The following is a 27,354-nucleotide window of genomic DNA, read 5'->3' as shown; positions in this document are numbered from 1 at the left end:
TTGCGTTGCGGACGATATTCCCTGCACTTCCTCCTCGCTGCTGGACACTCCTCGCCATCGACTTCCTGCCCAGTTCAAAAATATCTCGTCTTTTTTGTTTTGTTCTATTTATAGTAAAAAGAAAATAAACACACACACACACCTGACCTTTTTTTTCCTGGCTTTGTGTGTCGGCGCGCCCTCGAGCTTAAAAACGTGAGATTTCACTGGCATAATGTGAACTATCTTTACTTAACACCCTGTTTGAACAGGCAGGGGGCAGCACTGAGACGCACTAGCTGCAAAACAAACCTCGCGCGACACCCCGACGCGAGTAACGCCCGCGTGGTGACACAAGGTGGCGGTACGGTAAAGTATGGTGAGGATTCCGTGAAGCAGCAGGGACCAAAGAGGGGTGGGTAAAAAAAAAAAAAAGAAAAAAAAGTGGCGCCCTCTTGTGTTTGCGCCCGGTGTCGCACCGCGTTTACTGCAGATCTACGTCATCAGGCTTCCCCCGTCGTCGCCACTTCAACTAAAGTGCTGCTGTTGTTGTTGGATTACACCTCCTCTGCCGCCTCCTTCCTTCCTTCCTTCCTTCCTTGGCTTCCTTCCTTGGCTTCCTCGTTCCCTGGCGCCCTCACAAGTCTCCGTGTCTGCTCTCGTACTTGTTGATGACGTTCCTGCAGCGGCCCAGCTCTTTCCTCATGTCTGCCACCTCCTGGCGGAGGGCGCCGTTCTCCCGCTCCAGGAAAGCGGCGCGCACCGAGATCTGGTTTTCCTTGAGCCGCCGAGCGTCTCTGGAGCGTTTGGCCGCCTCGTTGTTCTTCACGCGTCGGCACCAGTACTTGTCGTCCTGTCGTCGGTGAACGGCGGCGGCGGCGGCGGTGGTGTGGAAAAGGGAGAGAGAGGAAGGAAATAAAAAAGACAAAACAAGAGTGGGATGAGTTATGTGATAAGAGAGAGAGAAAAGACAGTAGAAGAAGAAAAGTACCAAAAGCTGAGTCATCGTTGACGACAAACAGGAAATCATGAAAACAAAGACGATTAACGTTCCTTTACAACAGTTTTCTTTAACTTCAGAAGCTAATGGTATGTTCTATCTATCTATCTATCTATCTATCTATCTATCTATCTATCTATCTATCTATCTATCTATCTATCTATCTATCTATCTATCTATCTATCTATCTAGCTATCTATCTATCTAATTAGCTAGTTCGTTTGTTAGCTATCTGTTATCTAGCTAACTTGCTGTGTAGAAACATATCTATCTATCTATCTATCTATCTATCTATCTATCTATCTATCTATCTATCTATCTATCTATCTATCTATCTATCTAACAAGCTAGCTAGTTACTGTGTATCTATTTGGGTAGCAAGCCAACTAGCTGTGTAGAAACATATCTATCTATCTATCTATCTATCTATCTATCTATCTATCTATCTATCTATCTATCTATCTATCTATCTATCTATCTATCTATCTATCTATCTAACAAGCTAGCTAGTTACTGTCTATCTATCTAATTAGCTAGTTTGTTTGTTAGCTATCAAGCTAACTAGCTGTGTAGAAACATATCTATCTATCTATCTATCTATCTATCTATCTATCTATCTATCTATCTATCTATCTATCTATCTATCTATCTATCTATCTATCTTATTAGCTAGTTCGTTTGTTAGCTATCTGTTATCTAGCTAACTTGCTGTGTAGAAACATATCTATCTATCTATCTATCTATCTATCTATCTATCTATCTATCTATCTATCTATCTATCTATCTATCTATCTAACAAGCTAGCTAGTTACTGTGTATCTATTTGGGTAGCTAGCCAACTAGCTGTGTAGAAACATATCTATCTATCTATCTATCTATCTATCTATCTATCTATCTATCTATCTATCTATCTATCTATCTATCTATCTATCTATCTATCTATCTATCTATCTATCTAACAAGCTAGCTAGTTACTGTCTATCTATCTAATTAGCTAGTTTGTTTGTTAGCTATCAAGCTAACTAGCTGTGTAGAAACATATCTATCTATCTATCTATCTATCTATCTATCTATCTATCTATCTATCTATCTATCTATCTATCTTATTAGCTAGTTCGTTTGTTAGCTATCTGTTATCTAGCTAACTTGCTGTGTAGAAACATATCTATCTATCTATCTATCTATCTATCTATCTATCTATCTATCTATCTATCTATCTATCTATCTATCTAACAAGCTAGCTAGTTACTGTGTATCTATTTGGGTAGCTAGCCAACTAGCTGTGTAGAAACATATCTATCTATCTATCTATCTATCTATCTATCTATCTATCTATCTATCTATCTATCTATCTAACAAGCTAGCTAGTTACTGTCTATCTATCTAATTAGCTAGTTTGTTTGTTAGCTATCAAGCTAACTAGCTGTGTAGAAACATATCTATCTATCTATCTATCTATCTATCTATCTATCTATCTATCTATCTATCTATCTATCTATCTATCTATCTATCTATCTATCTATCTATCTATCTATCTATCTATCTATCTAATAGGCTATGTAGTTAGTTATCTATCTATCTAGGGTAGGTAGCTAACTAGATGTGCAGATATCAATCTATCTATCTATATATCTAATTAGCTAGTTTGTTTGCAAACTAGCGAGCTAACTAGCTGTGTAGAAACATCTATAAATCTAATTAGCTATTTTTTTTTTTAACTATCTAGCTAACTAGCTGTGCATAAACATCTATCTATCTAATTAGCTAGTTTGTTTGTTAGCTATCTAGCTAACTAGTTGTGTAGAAACATATCTATCTATCTATCTATCTTTCTATCTATCTATCTATCTATCTATCTATCTATCTATCTATCTATCTATCTATCTATCTGTCTGTCTGTCTGTCTGTCTGTCTGTCTGTCTGTCTGTCTGTCTATCTATCTATCTATCTATCTAATTACTAGTTAGCTATCCATCTAGCTAGTTAGCTAACTAGCTGTGTAAATATCTACGTAATTAGCTAGTTAGTTACTTAGTTCGTGAGTTATCCATCTATCTAGTTATCTCTATGTCTATCTGTACAAACAATCCACACGACTCATAGCATTAGCTGCTAACAGCAGAGTTGTTTGTATATTATTTAAAGTCAAACGCACCAAAAAAGATCATCATTTTTTCTTTATCATCGATCAAATCAATATTCACACGTTTGGCTTTAACATCTTTAACAATGTAAATATGTTTAGCTAGGACAGGCCAACGGTGCTGGAGTGGAGACGCTAAGGATTGTGGGAGATGTAGTACCTTCTGCTCGTTGGGCACCAGCATCTTCCGAGCCTTCTTGATCATGGGCTGAGGTTTGAGCTCGTCGTCGCTGAAGCGGTGCCGCCGCGGGTCGAACGCCTCCTGACCCGGCACGCTCGACAGCGCCAGGTCGGCCGGGTCGGGGTCAAAGTTCACCATCACGTCGTTGCTGTTGCCGTTGGCGACCACCGGAGGTCCGGGGGGTCCTGGAGGACAGGTGGACGAGGGCGACTGGTCCTGAGGTACAGATGGAGCGCCTGTGAAGAAGAAGAAGAAGACGGAGGGAAAATATATTAATATACATATATTAATATGTCTTTTTGTGTTTATACGTTTTAGATGTTGACAAGTCAGGTGCAAAGATAGTGGACATTTAACGGATTATTAATTGAGCTCGCTAGCTAACTAACTAATAATTAGCATCTTAACTTCACTTAGCATCTCATAATTATGACTTAAATCTGATAATTATGAAATAGTAGCAGATAATTATGACTAAGTAGCAGATAATTATGACTTAGTAACTCATAATTATGACTTAAATCTCATAATAAAGACTTAGTATCACATATTTTAACTTAGTATATCATAATAAAGACTTAGTATCTCATATTTTAACTTAATATATCATAATAAAGACCTAGTATCTCATATTTTAACTTAATATATCATAATAAAGACCTAGTATCTCATATTTTAACTTAATATATCATAATAAAGACTTAGTATCTCATATTTTAACTTAATATATCATAATAAAGACCTAGTATCTCATATTTTAGCTTAATATATCATAATAAAGACTTAGTATCTCATATTTTAGCTTAATATATCATAATAAAGACCTAGTATCTCATATTTTAGCTTAATATATCATAATAAAGACTTAGTATCTCATATTTTAGCTTAATATATCATAATAAAGACCTAGTATCTCATATTTTAGCTTAATATATCATAATAAAGACTTAGTATCTCATATTTTAGCTTAATATATCATAATAAAGACTTAGTATCTCATATTTTAGCTTAATATATCATAATAAAGACTTAGTATCTCATATTTTAGCTTAATATATATCATAATAAAGACTTAGTATCTCACATTTTAGCTTAATATATCATAATAAAGACTTAGTATCTCATATTTTAACTTAATATATCATAATAAAGACCTAGTATCTCATATGTTAGCTTAATATATCATAATAAAGACTTAGTATCTCATATTTTAACTTAGTATATCATAATAAAGACTTAGTATCTCATATTTTAACTTAGTATATCATAATAAAGACTTGGGTATGCATTCTATTTGTCCTAAAATGCAGACACAGGCTTCCACAGTCACACAATCATGTGTTTTAAACCCCACTGATGTTCCCCACAGACACCGCAGTGACCCTGGCCCACCAGCAGGTGTCAGTATGGGGCCAGAGAGCCTGAGCGGAGGGCAGCGGGTTCACATGAGCAGCAGCTCAGGATTCACTGCGTTAACTCTTTGCGGCGCAGGACGTTGATGAACACGTTCAAGTATTTATTAAGTGTGTGGGATTAAAATCCACGTCTAACTGCGGCGACAGCGACAAGAGTTTGATTTACTCAAAAGTGCATTAAAAAAAGACCATAAATGTAATGATTTCATTGAATTGAAGGAGTTTTTTGCAGGTGTGTCGAAGCAGAGAAACATCGACAATCTGCTTTAATCTCTTATATGAGATTATATTTTTTGTAAAGGGCCTGATGATGATGTGTGTGTGTGCGTGATGTTTTCCGCCCTGCAGCTCTTTGTGCATCAGTGCTGCTTTTGTGAATGCAACAAGAAAAGACTCCATTTTTATTTTCAGTGCAAACTCTGCTTCTGAATTGATTTTCCCAAACCACAGAGAGAGACACACACACAGAGAGGGAGATTAATCCCGTCCCAGTGAATCCTCTTCTATTTTTTTTTTTTTTTTTGGAGCTGCAGGCTCAGAGCCACAGATTATAAATAACTGCAGAGCTGCTGCTGGTGAACAACATCAAGTGAAGCAGCACAGGAAGCTTTTCACCAAACTCCAGCGCATGAAACACACCAGCGACGGCGTTTTGTTTTACAGTCAATATATTATAAATTATTCTCATCAACCGCAGATTTATAAAGATTCTGCACCACATTTTCCAGCAGAGGAGAAAAGTGGAAAAACATTTGTTCATTATATGCAGTAAATACATACTTAAATGAGACATTAAGGCAAATAGTTTCCTTAAAAGTCAAATGTAGACAAACGCAAAACAAACAAACTAAAAAACTCCCACTCTCTGCTGATTGTGGTGAATTTCCTTTCTGCTCAAAGAGAAGAAACCAAATTCAAAACTGTGTCCAAGTCGAGGGTCAGACGAGGTTAAATCATGTGATATTCATAACAAAACAAGCTGATATATACTTTTATATACTTTACTTATTGACTTATTACTTATAATATATTCAAAATAATCTCAGTAGAGCTAAATATCAACACTGGACTGTTGTTTTAAAGCGAAATAAACATTTGTTGGAGTTGGATTTTCCCAATGAACTCAGCAGTTATAGTCATATCTATCTATCTATCTATCTATCTATCTATCTATCTATCTATCTATCTATCTATCTATCTATCTATCTATCTATCTATCTATCTATCTATCTATCTGTGTAGATATCCATCTATCTAATTTGCTAGCTAACTACCTGTGTAAGTATCTATTTATCTAATTAGCGAGTTAGTTATTGGTCTAGTTAGCTAGCTAACTAGCTGTCTATCTATCTATCTATCTATCTATCTATCTATCTATCTATCTATCTATCTATCTATCTATCTATCTATCTATCTATCTATCTATCACGCTACTTTGTTAGTTATCTTTCTAGTTAGCAAGCTAACAAGCTGTGTCTGTATCCATCTAATTAGCTAGCTATCTATCTAGTTAGCTAGCTAACTAACTGTGTAGGTGTCTATCGAATGAGCAAGTTATCTATCTAGTTAGCTATCTATCTAGTTAGCTAGCTAACAAGCTGCATTGGTATCTATCTAGTTAGCTAGCTAACTAACTGTGTAGGTGTCTATCGAATTAGCAAGTTATCTATCTAGTTAGCTATCTATCTAGTTTGCTAGCTAACAAGCTGCGTCGATATCTATCTAATTAGCTAGTTATCTATCTACTTAGCTAGCTAACAAGCTGCGTCGGTATCTATCTAATTAGCTATCTATCTATACAGTTAGCTAGCTAACAAGCTGCATCGGTATCTATCTAATTAGCCAGTTATCTATCTAATTAGCTAACTAACTGTGTAGGTGTCTGTATAATTAGCTAGTTATCTATCTAATTAGCTAATTAACTGTGTAGGTATCTATTGAATTAGCTAGTTATCTATCTCGTTAGCTAGCTAATTAGCTGTGCAGGTATCTATCTATCTGTCTATTAAAAAAAAGAAAGTGTTTGGTCGACGTGACGGACGTGAATACACATGCAAAAATGTACGTTTGTTGTGAGCGCGAGATAAGAAAAGAATAATCTCCCGCTGAACTTGCACGGTTTGATATTTTGTGGTAAAAACAGTTTTGTGGCAACACTGACACCTGATGCCTTCGTCCAGAACCATCAAACTGAATCTGTCAGTGAATCAAAACTCCACTGACACACACGTCAGTGGTTTTTCTGACCACACAACCACCAACAAATCCTCTGCAGCTGAAAACACTTAAACACACAGTGAGTGACACACGCCGAGGTCTGAAACCGTGTCAACCGTGGTTTTTCTGATTAAATCTGGTGTCGACATCCAGCGTTTTGACTGCAGTGATTTTTAACCAGACTGTAAAATAAAAAATAATCAAATAAAATCCACTCTGGAGCAGAGAGAGACAAACGCCTTCACTTTTACACAAATTCTGCCAAATACGAGTCGTGACATTCTGCAGTCGCTACGAAAACATCCCACACTTCCTGCTCCGACCTAACAATAGAAGGTTTATGTGAGAGTGTGAATGAGAGCTGGGATTTACAGAGGAGCCTGAAGGCATCACGAGACATTACCGCCACAATAATGGCACAAATATTTGACATTACAGTTTAAACTAAAAGGGGACGGAGTCTTCTGGTTGAAGTCGCACATATTTTCGTACAAATGGAAATATTTTAATGTGACTAATATTCCTTAAAGATAGCTATCAAACAAACAAACAAACAAACTAGATAGATAGATAGATAGATAGATATGTTTCTACACAGCTAGTTAGCTAGATAGCTTACAAAAAACTAGCAAATTAGATAGATATCTGCACATCTACTTAGCTAGCTACCTAGATAGACAACTAACAAGCTAGCGTACTAGATAGACAGATAGATATCCACAGAGTTTAGTTAGCTAGCTAAGTAGATAGATAGATATATTTCTGCACAGCTAGTTAGCTAGATAACTAGATAGCTAACAAAAGAACTAGATAGATAGATAGATAGATAGATAGATAGATAGATAGATAGATAGATAGATAGATAGATAGATAGATAGATAGATAGATAGATAGATATGTTTCTACTCAGCTAGTAAGCTAGATAGCTAACAAACAAACTAGCTAATTAGATAGATAGATATCTGCACATCTAGTTAGCTAGCTACCTAGATAGACAACTAACAATCTAGCATACTAGATAGACAGATAGATAGATATCCACACAGTTAGTTAGCTAGCTAAGTAGATAGATAGATATATTTCTGCACAGCTAGTTAGCTAGATAACTAGATAGCTAACAAAAGAACTAGATAGATAGATAGATAGATAGATAGATAGATAGATAGATAGATAGATAGATAGATAGATAGATAGATAGATAGATAGATAGATGGATAGATAGATAGATATGTTTCTACTCAGCTAGTAAGCTAGATAGCTAACAAACAAACTAGCTAATTAGATAGATAGATATCTGCACATCTAGTTAGCTAGCTACCTAGATAGACAACTAACAAGCTAGTGTACTAGATAGATAGATAGATAGATAGATAGATAGATAGATAGATAGATAGATAGATAGATAGATAGATAGATAGATAGATAGATAGATAGATAGATAGATAGATAGATATCCACACAGTTAGTTAGCTAGCTAACGAGATAGATAGATGTTTCGACATAGCTAGTTAGCAAGACCTGTGGCAACGCACTTAAGATGAGTGTGAATCGAATATTTATGAGACAAGGTAATGACTGATAATAATTAATGCGATATTTCCCGCTGTGGTGGAGACCAAACACGGAGCTAAAAGAGGTGATTGTACGAACTTAAACATGAGTCTGAATCAAAGCTAATGTTTTTGTCATATTTTTGTGTTGCTTTATAAATCAAGATCAGTGAATTTAATTTGAAAATAAAGCAATATACTGAGTTTAATGTAAGAAGACTCTACAAACAATATATACGTGTTGGTGAATTTATAACACACACACACACACACACAGTGAGCTCCATCTGTCTGCAGCAGATCAGCTGCTGTCGCCTTCATCTCGCTCTCTGGCTCTGATCCTGGATTAATTCGCCTCAAATCCTCGTACTAAACGCGACCATTTTAGGTGGAAAAGTTGAATCAGGTTCAGGAACAAAAATCCTCCTGATGCTAAAACTGTTTCTGCTGCTGGAGGAAAAAAAAAAAGCCTCGGCTTCATTTCCTGTCTGAGCAGGAAATGAAGAAGCCGCCGCCGCAGATTCTCAGATGATTTCATTCATTTATCACAGATTATGTGTTTCTGTCTGTCTCCACATCCATGTTCCAACAATACGACATACAACCATTGCCCACAAATTCAAGGACATTCTGGGACAAATCCCGTCAAATTCAGGGACTTTCAAGGACCTTTATTTTTTTATTTAATTCACAAACTTTCAATGATTTCAAGGACCCATGGAAAGCCTGAGGGCCACATCAGCAGAGAAAGACATGTCCATTTAAGGCGATTTTCCAAAAATGTCAAGGTCCTTGAATTTTTTTCAAATTCAAAAACTTTCAAGGATTTCAAGGACCCATGGAAAACCTGATGGCCACATCGGCAGAGGAAGACGTGTCAATTAAGGGTGATTTTCAAAAACTTTCAAGGACCTTGACATTTTTTTCAAATTCAAAACTTTCAAGGATTTCAAGGACCCATAGAAAACCTGATGGTCACATAGGCAGAGAAAGACATGTCCATTTAGGATTGATTTTCAAAAACTTTCAAGGGCCTTGAATTTTTTCAAATTCAATAACTTTCAAGGATTTCAAGGCGCCATGGAAAACCTGAAGGCCACATCGATGAAGAAAGACATGTCCATTCAGGGTGATTTTCAAAAACTATCAAGGACCTTGACATTTTTTTTCCCAAATTCACAAACCTTCAAGGACCTCTAGGAACCCTAAAGGCCACATTGGCGGAGAAATTTAAGGAGATTTTAAAAAACTTTCAAGGATTTCAAGGACCCGTGGGAACCTTGAAGTGCTCACCAGTATTAGGAGACATTTACATAAATATCAACTTCTTCCTTGATCCAAATTCAAGCACTTTCAATGACCTATTGTCTATTGAGGGTGAATAATTCCATGCAGACATGAACGGTTCTAGAATCAGAGCTCGTGTTCTCATTACGTCGAGGGATCGTGGACGGAATCTTTAATTAAAATAAAAACAGCTGCTGTGTTGCGTAAATCCATCCAGGACGTGAAGTGTTGATCCTCGGATGAAGAGGCTGATGATGAATGTGGACGATGAGGACGCTTTAAAAACTCTCACATCAAAGAGGAGAAAAACGTCAAAGTGTTGAAGCCTCGGTCTGTCGTTCACCATCATCTCTGCAGGATCGTTCTCCTCAGCCGTCGTGGGCGAAGACGCCCACTGAGGCAGAAAATAGACCGAGCTGAGGTTTGAAGAAGGTGAGCAACTGTTTTCACTCCGTACGTCCACCTACACGACGGAGATGATGCTGATGCTGCTGATGCTTCACCCGAGGGCTTCAGGGGCGTCGTGACAGAGAGCATTTTGGGAAATGTAGGAAACAGCAGCAGCAGCAGCAGAATGTAGGAGGTGAAACCAAACTCAATCATCTTCATTAACCTGTGATTTTCTTCTTCATGTATTAAATCACCAGCACATGATGTAATTATGATAATTATGCAACGGTTAACGAGAATTGTGACCGTTAGATTAGAAAACATGGATTTTGACATCCCTGGTCTTCCAGGGATTGCTCTTCAAGATCTTCTGGAGTTTCTTCTTCAAGATCTTCTAGGGATTCTTCTTAACATCCTCAAGAGATTCTTCTTCAAGATCTTCTAAAAATTCTTCTTCAAGATCTTCCAAAAATTCTTCTTCAAGATCTTCGACAGATTCTTCTTCAAGATCTTCTCCGGATTCTTCTTCCCGATCTACTACAGATTCTTCTTCGAGATCTTCTAAAAAATCTTCTTCAAGATCTTCTACAGATTCTTTTTCAAGGTCTTCTAAAGATTCTTCTTCAAGATCTTCTCTGGATTCTTCTTCCCGATCTTCTACAGATTCTTCTTCAAGATCCTCTACAGATTTTTCTTCAAGATCTTCTAAAAATTCTTCTTCAAGGTCTTCTACAGAATCTTCTTCCCGATCTTCTACAGATTCTTCTTCAAGATCTTCTACAGATTCTTCTTTCTGATCTTCTAAAAAGTCTTTTTCAAGATCTTCTACAGATTCTTCTTCCTGATCTTCTCAAGAGCCTTCTTCAAGATCTTCTAAAGATTCTTCTTCAAGATCTTCTACAGATTCTTCTTCCTGATCTTCTCGGGATTCTTCTTCAAGGTCTTCTAGAGATTCTACTTCAAGATCTTCTATGGATTCTTCGTCAAGATCTTCTAGAGATTCTTCTTCAAGATCTTTTAAAGATTCTTCTTCCTGATCTTCTGGAGAACCTCCTACTTTTGTTTACACAACACACCCAGATATCATCTTGCCGAATTCATCGTACGCGAACAACAAAATCCTGAGAATATCCAGTGATGCCGATGTGGAAACCTGTATTATCACAAGTGGCCATCGTGGGGCGATCACACTGGTTTGTATGTAAATGAGATTAAAAAAATGATGTAGAACGTCAACAAAGACTTCCCTGACAGGTCAAAGGTCGGGATCACGAGTTTGAGAGCACAGAGCGGCGTCCATTTTGTGTCAGCTGCTGCAGCAGCAGTAGCCTCAGCCTCAGTGTTATTCATGCTGTCATCGCTGTTTTTGTTCCTTCGCCTGGAACCCGTGTGTGAAACACATGAGCTGGACGTCCAACATGTGATCATGTGACACAGTGAAGGAAGTGAGTTACATAAAGAGAGAGAGAGAGTGAGAGAGAGAGAGAGAGAGAGAGAGAGAGAGAGAGAGAGAGAGAGAGAGAGAGAGAGAGAGAGAGACCTCCCCTCCCTGTAATGTAAACACTGAGGCCTCTGCTGCCATTGATCAATCATTCATTCACCAGTGAGTGAGTGAGTGAATACTGACTTTTGTAACCTTCAAAAAGACTGTGAGCGACTGAATATCAGTGTTTCTGATGTTTGTAAAACCACTCACTCTCCCACACCAAAGCCCATAGAGAAAACCAGTGATTTTAACATCACAGGGACACAGGAGCTGCTGGTCCGCTGCTGCCCCGTGTGGTCACTTTGTGACACTTTATCTTCCATTCGGTAAAAGCAAATGAAGGATTTCAAAAGCCGAATTGACAAAAATCAGTCATTGTAAGTTAGTGATGGAGGCAGCAGTGGATCAACTCCTGTGAACTCCTGTGTGCTGTGATGTTAAAATCACTGATTTTTTCTATGGGCTTTGGTGCAGGGAGAGTGAGTGGTTTATAAACTTCAGTTTCCTGTTGTTAAAGTCTGTCTAACAGTGAAGATAAAGACGTGAACATGTTCTTAAGATGTCCTAGACTTAAACTGACATAAATGTTATTAGTTTACGACTTTTTTTACATGCCTAAAATCTGTTTGTAAACTCACTCACTCTCCCACACCAAAGTCCATAGAGAAAATCAGTGATTTTAACATCACAGGGACACAGGAGTTGTTGATCAACTGCTGCCTCCATCACTAAGTTATAATGTCTTATTTTATAAAATTCGGCTTTTAAAAATTCCTTTGTCCAGATTGACCTCAGTGACACAAAGTGACCACACGAGGCAGCAGAGGACCAGCAGCTCCTGTGTCCCTGTGATGCTAAAATCACTGATTTTCTCTATGGACTTTGGTGTGGGAGAGTGAGCGTATTATGTCTGGTCGTTTAAAAAAAAAAAAAAAAAAAAGATGATTGCCCCCTACTGGTTTGTACTCTTTAGTGTTTTTGTGTATATCGTGGGCATAAAGGTCATGTGACGACGCAGGTTTATGGGTTTATGGGTAACTCCTGTGCTTTTATGTGTGTGTCTTTATCAGTTACTGTACATTATCACACACACACACACACACACACACACACACACACACACACACACACACACAGGCGTGGTCTCACACCATCTGCACACACACAAACAAACACACTGTCAGACACGTGCAGTGTGCAAACACACACACACACACACACACACAAGGAACAATTCAGCCCAGGTGACACACCCCGGGAGTCTTTCGCCTTATGTCAACACACGTCACCACGGTGTGTGTGTGTGTGTGTGTGTGTGTGTGTGTGCAGCAGTGACCTCTCGCTCTCACTCTCTCTGTAATCTCTTCTAATCTCCACTCGCTCACAGTCAAATCAGATTATCAGACTCTGAACACGTGGCACAAACAAGACGACGACACATTCTTCACATTTCGCTCGCGTCAGAGTCAACGGTCGCTGCTTCACATGCGTTTATTTAAGAATAACTTAGGAAACATGACGGAAAAAAAAATCTCATTATTTATATTAAAATAACATTATTTTATCGGGTTTTAGGGCCGGCAAACGCTAGTGCTGCTAGCATAAACTTTTTGAGCCTGTTCATGTTCTGCTAGCCGACAAGAAAATGATTATTCTGTTTTTATTCACAAACAGCAGTAACGTTTGTGAATATTTTGTTATATATGTATATACATACATATATATATATGTATGTATATACATATGTATGTGTGTGTGTGTGTGTGTGTATATGTATATATATATACATAAAATTATAAATGTATATATATATAAACACATATATTTATATATTTGTATATATGAGTGTATATATATATATATACACTCATATATACAAGCTAACAGTGTGCTAGCATCATGCTAGTTAGCATTTAAGCTCTTTCCGCACAAGGCTAAATGTCAGGTCCAGATTTTTTACGACACAAGAACCTCGACTAGCTAACGTACGTTATGATTTACTATGCATAACCACTGATGGCCACTAGGGGGTTGACATATGTATTCATAACAAAACATATCTCTTAAAAATAAAAAAGTCCTACGATTCACATTCAAATTTACTCTGTTTTTGTCAGAATTTTAATTTAATTAATAATCGTTAAAAAATAACGTAAAGATCTCGATTTTTTTTGGGGGGAGGGGGGGTGCGTCTGATTGATTGACACCTCTGACGATGATTGACAGACAGAGTCGCAGATTTCTCACTCTCGTCTTTTATTTGTATATTTGTTTTCCCTCTTGTTCTTGCACCTCTTATTGTGAAAAGCTGGATTCGGGTTTTATTATGGAAAATAAAGATCACGGTTTTTTTTGTGTGTTTTGTGTTTTTTTTACTCAGCATATTTCAATTAAACAAGAGAATTTCTTTCCTCTTCCTTTCCTTTTTGTTTTTGCTTCAGTGTTTATTTGCTCTGTCATCTCCTCCCTCCTCTTCCTCCTCCCTCCTCCTCCTCCTCCTCCTCTTCCTCCTCCTCCTCCTCCTCCTCTGTACTCTGCAGCAGCACGTGAGGAGGCAGCTGCACATGTCCTGAGCGTGTGAGTGAGTGAGAGAGTGAGAGAGCGAGGTTTGAAAAACATGCTAAGCTAACGCTCGCTCTCTCTCTCTCTCTCTCTCTCTCTCTCTCAGTATCTGGTTTAACCCTTCGCTCGCCCTCACGTTCATGTCGGTCCACAGAGTTAAAGCTGAGTCTTTATTTAAAGCAGCAGCAGCATTTAGCAGCAGCAACATTTAGCAGCTCAACGTTTGCACAAACACCTTTTAATCCTCTGAACGTTCGCGTTCAAACCTTTGATTTCAGCGCTCAGTGACTCCTTCAGACATTAATCTGAGATTAATCTGAGCTTAATCTCGTCTCCACGCTGGTGTTTAGTCTCAGTTTCAGCGGAAAAACGCCCGTATTTACTTCCGAAAACGGATCGCTTGATTTTTCCAATCGTACAGTTCTAGCTGTACTCGACTCTAACAACTAAACCAACAGGGGGCGCCGCATCGCCAGAGGTTATTACCACACAGGGAAGTCTCTAACTGCTCTCCAAATATGAGAATTATCACGTGAGGAACGGCAGATGATCCACAGCGAGATCTGGAGATTATTCTTCAAGATCTTCTCAAGATTCTTCTTCCTGATCTACTGGAGATTATTCTTCAAGATATTCAAGAGATTCTTCTTCCTGATCTTCTAGGGATTCTTCTTCCTGATCTTCTGGAGAATCTTCTTCCAGATCTTCAAGAGATTCTTCTTCCTGAATTCTAGAGATTCTTCTTCCTGATCTTCTGGAGAATCTTCTTCCAGATCCTCAAGAGATTCTTCTTCAAATTCCTCAAGAGATTCTTCTCCCTGATCTACTGGAGATTATTCTTCGATATTCAAGAGATTTTTCTTCCTGATCTTCTAGAGATTCTTCTTCCAGATCCTCAAGATATTCTTCTTCAATATCTTCTAAAGATTCTTCTTCCAGATCTTCTGGAGATTCTTCTTCAAGATCACCAGGAGATTCTTCTTCCTGAATTCTAGGGATTCTTCTTCCAGATCTTCTAGAGATTCTTCTTCAAGATCTTCTTCAGATTCTTCTTCCTGAATTTTAGGGATTCTTCTTCCTGATCTTCTCGAGATTCTTCTTCAAGATCTTCTTCAGATTCTTCTTCCTGAATTCTAGGGATATTTCTTCCTGATCTTCTCGAGATTCTTCTTCCTGATCTTCTGCAGATTCTCCTGCTGTTGTGAACACACCACACACAGATATACACAGTCTTGCCGTATTCATTGTACGTGAAAAGCAAAGTCCTGAAAATATCCAGACTAAATCTAAATCTCCGAACTCTACCCAGAGTTCATGTCTGAAAACGGCGACGGACGACTTTAGGGCAGAGAGATAAATCCAGCGGCTTAAAGTCAGAACGTTCCCACAGAAGATTCAACTTCGGATGAAGCCTGATAAAAAAAAAACGAGGCTTAGGATCCAGAAAATCCAGCTCATAAATCAGTCAAATCAAAATGTGAGGTCAGTCCTGCAGTTCTATCTCTGCTGCGTCATGAATCTGCTGCTCATGGAGGTCAGAGAGGAGAAGATGGTGTGATTAGATGTTTCAGACGGAGGAGAACAGCTGCAGCTTCTCCTGAGCTGTCAGTCATGTGTGCAGATGCAGCGCTTCATTACCTTTACAGAGAAAAACTATAATAAAAGAGTCTTGCGCAGCAGATGCAGTGAATCACACACAGTTCACCGAGTTCACGTCGCCTCGGGCTCACAGCGGAAAATCCGGATTAAATCAGGAATCAACACTGAACTGAGGACAAGATTCAAATGACCTATTTTGTTTAAAAAAAACAAACAAAAAAAACTTTGTCCAGATTTACCTCAGTGACACAAAGTGACCACACGAGGCAGCAGTAGAGGTAAAATCACTGATTTTCTCTCCGGGCTTTGGTTCAGGACACTCACTGACTTCACTGGTATTTAACCCAATTTACGCAGCTTTTTTCTGCCGAATCATTATCCTCTAAACTAGCGTTTTTTCGGCCAAATCATTATCTTCTTAAGTAGCGTTTTTTTCTGCTGACTCACTGTTCTCTAAAGTAGCGTTCTTTCCTGCCAAATCATTGTCCTCTAAAGTAGCGTTTTATTTCCCGTTGAATCATTATCCTCTAAGGTAGCGTTTTTCTGTCGAATCATTATCCTCTAAAGTAGCGTTCTTTTCTGCCAAATCATTATCCTCTAAAGTAGCGTTTTTTCCCCGTTGAATCATTATCCTCTAAAGTAGCGTTTTTTTCCCCGTTGAATCATTATCCTCTAAAGTAGCGTTTTTCTGCCGAATCATTGTCCTCTAAAGTAGTGGGTTTTTTTTGCCGAATCATTGTTCTGTAAAGTAGCGTTTTTTTCTGCCGAATCATTGTCCTCTAAAGTAGCGGTTTTTTCTGCCAAATCATTATCTTCTAAAGTAGCGTTTTTTTCTGCCTAATCATTATCTTCTAAAGTAGCATTTTTTTCTGCTGACTCACTGTTCTCTAAAGTAGCGTTTTTTTCTGCCTAATCATTGTCCTCTAAAGTAGCGTTTTTTTCTGCCTAATCATTGTCCTCTAAAGTAGCGTTTTTTTCTGCTGACTCACTGTCTGTCGCTGGGACTCACTTGTATGTACAGTGTGTACATCTATATTCTTTCCTTAAACTGCATTCATGAAAAATACCAAAATCCGTAGAGAATTTAAGACACGAGTATTTGCGTTGATTCAAATGAGCCGTCCTGATAAATGATCTATTTCCTCGAGTCGAGAAAACAAAGGATTTTTTTCAAACAGGAAAACAAACACACAGCGTGTTCTTCCTGCAATTTTTTTAACAAAACATTTCCTTATCAATTCTCTCTTTACCAGAAATGATATGAAAGTATTCACCTTAAAATGAAATCTGACAGACTTGTTGTTGTTTCCTTACTGCATTGAACTACAAAACAAATGACGTACTGAATAAAACAGTTTAAAACGACAGAATGAAGCCGAACAGTTGATCAATGAAAGACTTTGAAATCATTCAAGAAAAACAGCCTTTTTAACAAGGAAAATGTTGAATTTCGTCTAAATCATCCAGCAAAATAAACATGAATTTAAAACAAATATGGACTTAAACGTGAGGTGAAAGCCCAGCGGTGATGTAGGTGTGAGGACGATGGACAAACGGCGTAAAATAAAAGCCTTTTTCCTGTGTTTTCCTTCCAGTCAAACAGTAACTGTCGTTATGAGACGTTCACGCAGCACAAAACACGAGCGTAGGATTTGTGTGGGAAGACAAAATTCTGCTGGAATAAAAAAAAAAGATAAGGCTGAAAAACGGCAGAATCAAAACTCGCTCCTGATTCAACGCAGCAGAATTATTAGTCACACAAGTGAACACGATGATGTCACGTTATCCGTAGACCACGTTTATCACGGTAAACTTTACATTTCATCGCAGTGATCCAGCAGCAACAAGAAAGATTAGGTTTCTAAACATAACTTTGCTCAGCTGATTCTCAGGAGACTAAAACGCTGCGAGGTTGCCAGGTTTGCTCAGTAATCGCTCTGACAGTGAACAGTTAGCAAAACATCTGCTTTAGTGTTTTGGTTCAAATGTGCATTTCTTTAAAAAAATCCAAAAATCTATTTTCCTTTTCCTTCACTCTGTTTCCAGGCGGATGAAGAGCTAATGCTAGCTAACGAAAACCAGCAGGAACAGCTGCTGATACGTCTGAAACTTTCAATTATATATGATCAGGCTAACATCTTGAAGTTGCAGCTGTGTGTTTTTTCTGCTGACTCACTGTCTGCTAAAGTAGCGTTTTTCTGCCGAATCATTGTCCTCTCAAGTAGCGTTTTTTCTGCTGACTCAATGTCCTGTAAAGTAGCGTTTTTTTCTGATGAATCATTATCCTCTAAAGTAGCGTTTTTTTCTGCTGACTCACTGAACGCTAAAGTAGCGTTTTTTCGGCTGACTCAATGTCCTGTAAAGTAACGTTTTTTTCTGCCGAGTCATTGTCCTCTAAAGTAGCGTTTTTTCTGATGAATAATTATCCTCTAGAGTAGCGTTTTTTCTGCTGACTCAATGTCCTGTAAAGTAGCGTTTTTTTCTGACGAATCATTATCCTCTAAAGTAGCGTTTTTTTCTGCTTACTCACTGTCCGCTAGAGTAGCGTTTTTTTCTGATGAATCATTATCCTCTAAAGTAGCGTTTTTTCTGCTGACTCACTGAACGCTAAAGAAGCGTTTTTTCCGCTGACTCAATGTCCTGTAAAGTAACGTTTTTTTCTGCCGAGTCATTGTCCTCTAAAGTAGCGTTTTTTTCTGATGAATCATTATCCTCTAGAGTAGCGTTTTTTCTGCTGACTCAATGTCCTGTAAAGTAGCGTTTTTTTCTGATGAATCATTATCCTCTTAAGTAGCGTTTTTTTCTGCTTACTCACTGTCCGCTAGAGTAGCGTTTTTTTCTGCCAAGTCATTGTCCTCTGAAGTAGTGTTTTTTTCTGCTGACTCATTGTCCTTCCAAAGTAGCGTTTTTTTCTGCTGACTCACTGTCTGTCGCTGGGAATCTCTTGTATGTACATATATGTGTGTACACCTATATTTTTATTTTATTTTATTATACAAACGGCTCCAGAGTGAAATAAAAGAATAAATGATTAAAGAATAAAAAGTATTGTCTCTCTTTCTTTTAATTTACACATGTTACAGAATAACGTGTAAAAAGCATATATTTATTATTTATTCTTTCCTTAAACTACACGAAGGAAAAATACCAAATCGGTAGAGAATGTTTGTTTTTAAAGACTTAGACATGAAAACATGAAGGACATTCTTTGTTTTGTCTCCTGCTGAGGTTTTTTCTATTTTGTTTTTTATTTTTTTTAAATCCACAGTGAATTTAAACCAAACTAAAACATGTGCATGAGGATCACATTATTACTTCCAGTCTATTTTCCATCTATTCCTCTGCTGTAGTAACACTGCAGCTACACTGTGACCTCAGGGATTTCTGGCTGGATGCATCATCATCATCTTCATCATCATCATCATCATCATCATCATCATCATCATCATCATCATCATCATCATCACGCTCGGCCCAGTCACGTGTTTGTAATTCAGAGTAAAGCGCGCACGTGCATGTGTGCACACACACACACACACACACACATTAAAGCCTACACAGTTGCATACAAATGCAGAAACAAAGAGGACACTCAGCCACGCATGTTAAAAGTTCAGTGCACAAACACACACAAACGTGCACACACACACACACACACACACACACACACACACACACACACACACAGCCTGGCAGCAGTTTCCAGTGTAATTCTCTCCTCAACGTTGACTCTGCTTCACTCTTTCTCTGTCAATGTGTGTTTTTATTATTTATATATATATATATATATATATATATATGTATATATATATATAAATAGGTATAAACTGCAGCTCTCTTTTCCCCCTCACCGTCTTTATCGTCTATTATCACTTATTCAAACACAAACACATGTGTGTGGTTTTTGTCTCACAGCTGCATCATCCAAACAACCACGCTTTAGGTTTGAAAACAACAAATAAACATAAAATTATACACGAGGTAGTGATTAATGAAGTGTTTCAAACTGACTTCTGCATTTTATCATAAGAAGATATGAACGTACAAACCCCAAATGAATAACATCGACGTCAGGTTAAGTCTACGATGTCTTTAAGAACGTGTTCACGTCTTTATCTCACTTTTCTCTCCCACACCAAACCCCAACAGAGAAAATCAGTGATTTTTAGCTCACAGGGACACAGGAGCTGCTGGTCCTCTGCTGCCTCGTGTGGTCACTTTGTGTCACTGAGGTTATGTTGAACGAATGATTTTACAAGCCGAAATCTCAAAATGATATTATTGTTTATTATCTGAACTTCGTGACGGAGGCAGCAGTGGATCGACAACTCCTGTGCGCCGTTAGGTTAAAGATCGTCGCTTTTCTCTATGGGGTTTGGTGTGGGAGAGTGAGTTCTCTGAAAAAACGCCATTTATCGATTATGTTTGAATTAGTTCAAAAAACAATGACACGTCTTGTCCTTTCAAAGGTGTTTTCTTTATTTATTGTGTGTTTTAAATGACAGCCCCCGTGTAATTTTATCCTCCGATTCCACTGAAGGAAATAAAGCCACACAGAGGTTTTAAATCTTTAAAACACATGAACACATTTGTGCTGTGTGTGTGCGTGTGTGTGTGTGTGTGTGTGTGTGTGTGTGTGTGTGTGTGTGTGTTCACTCGTTATCTGCTGCTTCCTCTAACTGTCTGTGAACATGTGACGATCTGTTATCAATAAAACATCGTGGAATCGTCTCGCGGGACGGAAACCAAAAGTGACGACCGACCGACTTAGTGGTTTCAATTAGTCCGGAGTGGAAGTTTGAAAATAGAAGAAGAAGAAGAAGAAGAAGAAGAGGAGAGAGAGAGAGAGAGAGAGAGAGAGAGAGAGAGAGAGAGAGAGAGAGAGAGAGAGAGAGAGAGAGAGTGGTGATGATCTGGTTCACATCAAAAGAAGGAAAGAGCGATAAATTATAAATCCCTTTAACAGATGAAAATAGGCTGCAGGAGAAAAGACGGTCTTATAATTACGTTTACGCTCTCCAGCACTAAAGTAACGCAACGTTTAGATAAAAAAAACTGGGAAATTCGGATAAATTCTTCGTCGCAACGAGACGTCGATCGATGTGAGGTTTTTCTACGGCTGATTTTCCTCGTTTTTCTCGTATAATTTAACCGTTAAATGACAAAAATCTCTCTGATCGACATGCAGTGACATTATATACAGGATTTTCAATAAAAAATAATGTATAAACTGCATAAACTTCATCATTTTTGGATGTTGCACGTTTTAGTGACAAAAATGCATTAAAAAAAAAAAAGATTTCACAATAAATGAATGAATTTTTAATAAGGAAAATATTTGGATTAATTGCAACAAAATCAGTTGCTCAAAAAAACCGCTAACGCTAAATGATACGTGATATCACCGCGATTTTTAGGTGGTTTCCATGTAGATGTTTTGGGCTTTTATTTTGGTAATTCTGAAGACGAAACAAGACGTGAGATTTTTTCCGTTCAATTCCTGTGCTAAAGTGTCACGTGACGGAGAATCAATCCGACGTAAAAAACGTTATTTTCGCAGTCTTCAGTTTCCTGTACGTGATTCCGCCCCCTAGTGTTCAACGCACCGACAACAATCCGACAACACAAATTTGTGCAGCCATTTCGTCGCACAAATATACACAAATATCTGATCTGTAGTGCCATACGTGTGGAAGTGAAAGGTCCAGTGTGCAAGAACTAGTGACATCTAGTGGTGACACTGCAGATTGCAACAAACCAGAGTCCGATATTTACTCCAACAACACACTGAGTTCACACAAATACAGACGTCACTAGTTTTTCCATGCAGGCTACTGTAGAAACACTGAGACACAAAATGGCCGACTCAACAAAAAAAAACAACGGTTTCACTCACCATGTAGACACTCGGGTCCTCCCATCATGCTTTGCTGCTGCTGCTGAGGCAGCGGCGGCGGCGGCGGCGGCTGTACAGTTTCCAGTCCGAGCAGCGAGGACGAGGAGGATGAGGAGGACATGGAGGAGGACGAGGAGGAGGAGGAGCAGGGAGGAGGAGACGTGGGAGGACACTGGGAGCTCTGGTTAGGCACCGCTGACTGTGAACTCTGGGAGGAGACGACAAGACAATCAATCAATCAATCAATCAAGATGGCTGATGTTTACTATTATCTTCAAACAAACAGTGATATTATTGATTCGCTGAACTAAGCTTTAAGACTGGGTGTTTGTGAGTTAGCTGCTACTGTTAGCTGCTACTATAGTCTGTTGCCATGGTATCAAACCTTGACCTTAGCATCTACTGGCATCAGTCGCCGCTAACATCAACATCAAGTACGACTGTTACTGTTAGCTGCTACTCTTAGCTGCTAGTAGCTGCTACTCTTCACTCCAACTGTTAGCAGTTAGATCATTTCCTGATTTTCAAAAATTCATTAAAATTATTCCTTAAGAGGTTTACAAATATTTTCAACGGATCCTTGTTCAGGGTGATGTCGACTATTATGATGGTAAATGTCAAGTCATTCTGAGATACTTTTTGTTTTTGAGAAGAAACTCAGCTCACTGTCAAAGTGCATCAGGGCAAATGGATCATTTCCTGATTTTCAAAAATTCATTAAAATTATTCCTTAAGAGATTTGCAAATATTTTCAACTGATCCTTGTTCAGGGCGATGCCGACTATTATGATGGCGAATTTCAAGTCATTCCGAGATACTTTTTTTTAAAGAAAGTCAACTATCCATCCATTAAGCTAACTTCAGCTAAGATGTAAACAAAGCTATACCATGCTAGCGATGTCGGCGGTTAGACGACGAATGCTCCCTTTGTGATTTTTGTGCCAAATCTTAAATAAAAAAAAACCCTATTTTATTCTGAAAAATCACTTAAAAAACCAGGTTTATTTTCTGGTCTGTGTCGGTTTTACCTGTGACGGGATCTGGGCGCTGGTGGAGCTGGGCCCGTTGCCGTGCATCCCCATGCCGTTCTCGGTCAGGAACTCCTCCAGGTCCATGTACTGCAGCTGGAACAGGCCTCCGTCGCACGGCAGCGTCCTCTCCCACAGCAGCGGACCCAGGAACGCTGACTGGGAGTTGGGCCTCAGTCCGCCAGAACCCGGCACGCCGCCTCCGGGGGCTCCGGCGTTGGCGGCCAGCGAGTCCTCGTCGGACTCCGACGGCTTGTCTTTGTCTGCGGAGACAGCGACGCGGACGTGATGCATCGTTTTTTGGTCATTTATCGATTTATACTCAGCCATTTCCACCACGTTGCGTGTGTGCGGTGTTGTTGTTTGTTTTTTTGGTCCGACCACAGAGGTGAACGACCCTCGCTCCTCCCTCCCTCGCTCTATGTTTGTGTTGAAGGGCAAAAGTAAAGATAAGAGCCAATAACCGCTGATATCCAGCGTGATAAGGTGCCATGAAGTGAAAGTATGTGGAAACAGACTTCAAATATCTGCACTGAATCCAGATTCTCTGCAGAATCTCTTTCCACAATAGACTAAACCGTGACAGGGGGTTTATAAAAGTCTGACTTTTATCCACCGTGTGGCCGTCAAAACATTTCAAACACATGGTTTCACCTTAAAATGAAGGTGTGGTTGTTTGAGGAGGTTCTGGCACCGTGAAGCCGGATAAGACAGGAACGCTCCCGCTTATCAAAATGATGGCTGTGCTGTGTAAAATACTCCAAACATATCTCAAGAATGTGGTTTTTTTTTTACTTTATCTTGTCATTATACAGCCTTTTTAAGATGGAAAAAATGAAGTCTGCAAACTCACTCACTCACTCACTCTCCCACACCAAAGCCCATAGAGAAAATCATTGATTTTAGCATTTTCTCTATGGGCTTTGGTGTGGGAGAGTGAGTGGTTTACGAAGCAACACAAACTTCAGTTTCCCGTTGAAAAAGGGCGACATAATGCTAACGCGTTTACCACAGGAAAATTTAAGTCTGCATAGCACTCACTCTCCCACACCAAAGCCCATAGAGAAAATCAGTGATTTTAGCATTTTCTCTATGGGCTTTGGTGTGGGAGAGTGAGTGGTTTACAAAGCAACACAAACTTCAGTTTCCCGTTGAAAAAGGGCGACATAATGCTAACGCGTTTACCACAGGAAAATTTAAGTCTGCATAGCACTCACTCTCCCACACCAAAGCCCATAGAGAAAATCATCGATTTTAGCACACGGAGGACACAGGAGCTGCTGGTCTACTGCTGCCCCGTGTGGTCACTTTGTGCCACTGAGGTCAATCTGAACAAAGGATTTCAAAAGCCGAATTTTGCAAAATAAGACATTTGAATTTACTGTTGGAGGCAACAGTGGATCAACACCTCATAAACAGCTCCTATGTGCCGAGATGTTAAAATCGACGATTTTCTCTATTGGCTTTGGTGTGGGAGAGTGAGTGGTTTACAAACTTCAGTTTCCCGTTGAAAAAGGCCCGACATAATTGTGAGAAATATAGCGTCAGTATATTTTAGCCGCTGTGTCTCTGGACTGACCCTGACCTCTGACCTCTGACCTCTCAGAGAGGGAAACATGGATCCAGACATCGATAAACGAGCCGGATCTTTTTTAATGAACCACTGTGAGGAACGTGGAGCTGCACAGATTGTTTTCTCTGCTGCTTCCTTTGGGAATAGAATCCAAACCAACGCTGCCTCCAAAAGTGCTTATTGAGTGAATGGCAGAGAGAATAATAAAGCTCAATAAAACAGTCATAAAAAGAGAATATTTAAATGAGCCTGTGACGCAGTGGAGAGGGAGGGGGGGGGGGGACAGAGATTAAGATTTGAAGAGATTTAAAAAAAAAAAAACAGAAAATACACTTGAGATTAAAGCAGACGAGGCTTTAATGTCTCTCCTAATCTTTTATTTACTGCAAACTTTTCATCTTCTTTTTCACAGAATCTCAGAATAAACAAACTCACCATCATTTTACTGAGAGGAAAATTAGCTTCAGGAAGCTAACGGTTAGCCTCAATACACATTCATGAATTTGTGAACGTTAACGCTCGGAGACGTTTGTTCGTTTGTTTGTTAGAGTGTAGCAGCTAGCATCGTTTTGAAGTACTAGTCCTTTAATTTATGTGTTTTCACTGAGGCGAGGAAAGGAAAGAAGAGGAGAGGAAAGGAGAGGAAAATAAAAGAAAAGGAAATGAGAGGAGATGAAAGTAGAGGTAAGGAAAGGAAAGAAGGGGAAAGGGAAGAAGATGGAAGGAAAGGAGAGGAGAGGAGAGGGAAGTAGGGGTAAGGAAAGGAAAGAAGATGGATGGAAGGAAAGTAGAGATAAGGAAAGGAAAGAAGGGGAAATGAGAGGAAAGAAGGGGAAAGTAAAGAAGATGGAAGGAAAGGAAAATAAAAGAAAGGGAAGTAGAGATAAGGAAAGGAAAGAAGGAGACGAGAGCATGTGAAAGGAGAGAAGGGGAAAGGAAAGGAAAGGAAAGGAGGAGATGGGGAAGTGCCTTTGTTTGAACAGCAGAGGGAGAAAATAAAAGAGGAGAGAAACTGATGAGAGGAAGAGGAGAGAGGAGAGAGGAGAGAGGAGAGAGGAGAGAGGAGAGGAGAGAGGAGAGGAGAGAGGAGAGGAGAGGAGGAGAGGAGAGAGGAAACACGAGGATAGTGAGAGGACAGAAAAAGAACGACAGGCGAGAGGACGAATGCAAATGTGATAGAGATGTGGGAGGAAAGAGGAAGAGGAGAGAGAGAGAGGGATGAAGATGAAGAGGAGAGAGAGAGAGGGATGAAGAAAAGGAGAGAGAGAGAGGGATGAAGAGGAGAGAGAGAGTGATGAAGAAGAGGAGAGAGAGAGAGGGATGAAGAAAAGGAGAGAGAGAGAGGGATGAGAGGAAGAGGAAGAGAGAGAGGAAGAGAGAGTGATGATGTGATGGACGAGTGTGCGTGAGTGTGTGTGTGTGTGTGTGTGTGGGCGTTAAAAACAAAGCTCTTCAGAGAACGAGCAGAAACATCTTTAAACACAGCCATGAACTCATCATCATCATCATCAGTGTGTGTGTGTGTGTGTGTGTGTGTGTGTCACCATCATCATCACCTCCAAATTACACGGGAAAAACTGCAGCTGCAACAACAGGCCACCAGGCGGCGCCAACCGACAGATGTTTGTGTCGTGTGTCGTAATTCCTAATGTGTCTTTACCGATACTGACCGATACCGATTCCCGTCGGAAAACAACGTGACTGAGCCGCGCTACGACTATAACGCGTGAAAAAGATATCGTAGACTTAAACTGACGTAGATTTTTACTTGATAAGCATTTTGTTTGGGTGCTAAAATCGTTTCTTTTTAGCAATAACAACAATCGCTAGCCCTTGTCGGCCATCATTAGCCCTTGTTAACCATCGTTAACCCTTTTCAACCATTGTTAGCCATCATTAGCCCTTTTCAGCCATCATTAGCCCTTGTTAGCGCTTGTTAGCCATTGTGAACCCTTATCAACCACTGTTAGCCATCATTAGCCCTTTTCAGCCATCGTTAGCCCTTGTTAGCCATCATTAGCCCTCGTTAGCGATACCAGTTCCAGGATAAGTTTGCGTCTGTTTTTTTTTTTTCCTCCCCGACTTCTCAACTAGAACGAGATGAATTCGGAGGTGACTTCACGCAGAATTCCAACTTCCGATGAGAATTTAAACGCACCACACACACACACGTGTCAGTGCCTCAAACAACCACACTCAAAAAAACACCTGAACTGGCCCTTTAAGAGACTTTTTCTCACACACACACACACACACACAGTCACGTGACCCGCTCACCTTTCATCTCGCAGCAGTCCTTCACCTCTCTCTGGTCGCTCTTGATTGGCAGCTGGAGCAGCGACTTGAGGTTGGTCATGGAGGTCAGTTGTCCGCCCTGGGGGCCACTTCCGGCGGGGTTACTGGGCCCGAACTGGGGGCTGGTGGCCCCGGCGGGAAGGTCAGGAGGCAGGAGCTGAGTGAGGGGCCTCGACATGACTTCAGTCTACAGCAGGAGGAGCAGGAGGAGCAGGAGGAGGAGGAGCAGCGACTCTACACACTCTTTAAGTTCAAGATCAAAATAATCCAATTAGTGACGCTAATTGACAGACGCGCCGTCAAACGGTGCAGGTGTTGCGCTCAGTATCTCCCCCTGGTGTCCCGGTGTTCCGCCCGTCCCATGAGGACACGAGAGTGGAGGGAAAAAACACAAATAAAGACCTGGAGCTTTATCTCCAAAATGGCAGCATGTTGTCGGGGTTATTCTTAATTCATGCCGTCACCTGCAACACGAAAAAAAAACTCCAGCAAAATTTAAAAAAAAAGACGTCACATGAAGAAGAAGAAGAAAATCCAGATTCAGGATCTGACGCTGGTCCGGTCCAGTCCGGTTCCGGTCCTGCTGGTTTGTCTGAGATTATTCTCTATTTTTAATCCCGGGTGAAAAAAAGTGAGAGGGTGATGATTGTAGTCCCGCTGAATGAGTGAAGAGAGAGAGAGGATTAACACAGTCGAGTCTCAGCAGCAGCGAAGAAGAAGAAGAAGAAGAAGAAGAAGAAAAAAGAGCAAAAT

The 27,354-nt window shown here is 39.6% G+C and overlaps 1 protein-coding gene across 1 annotated transcript; it reads right to left on the bottom strand.

Moving 5' to 3' along the window:
• dbpa (D site albumin promoter binding protein a) lies at positions 1 to 27,013 on the bottom strand. The gene is made up of 5 exons (XM_083900074.1): positions 26,584 to 27,013; positions 22,734 to 22,996; positions 21,706 to 21,913; positions 3,283 to 3,539; positions 1 to 832 (listed from the first exon to the last, which is right to left on the bottom strand). The coding sequence occupies exons 1-5, from the start codon at positions 26,777 to 26,779 to the stop codon at positions 617 to 619; spliced, it is 1,140 nt and encodes a 379-aa protein (XP_083756200.1). The 5' UTR covers positions 26,780 to 27,013; the 3' UTR covers positions 1 to 616.
• Positions 27,014 to 27,354: the final 341 nt, after the last annotated feature.

This window comes from Microchirus variegatus (genome assembly GCF_963457635.1).
Source record: "Microchirus variegatus genome assembly, chromosome: 13".
NCBI classification, from domain to species: Eukaryota; Metazoa; Chordata; class Actinopteri; order Pleuronectiformes; family Soleidae; genus Microchirus; species Microchirus variegatus.
Note: the sequence above shows the minus strand (reverse complement) of the source record. Positions and strands in the feature narration are given on the sequence as shown.

What these genes read in the sequence shown, in the direction of transcription:
- dbpa (XM_083900074.1), bottom strand. Translation starts at nt 26,779, where the DNA reads ATGTCGAGGCCCCTCACTCAGCTCCTGCCTCCTGACCTTCCCGCCGGG. An exon ending in AGGACCCGAGTGTCTACATG is followed by an intron (nt 3,540 to 21,705) that starts GTGAGTGAAACC and finishes TCTTCTTCACAG; the next exon opens with GCGCTCCATCTGTACCTCAG. An exon ending in TGGTGCCCAACGAGCAGAAG is followed by an intron (nt 833 to 3,282) that starts GTACTACATCTC and finishes CACCGACGACAG; the next exon opens with GACGACAAGTACTGGTGCCG.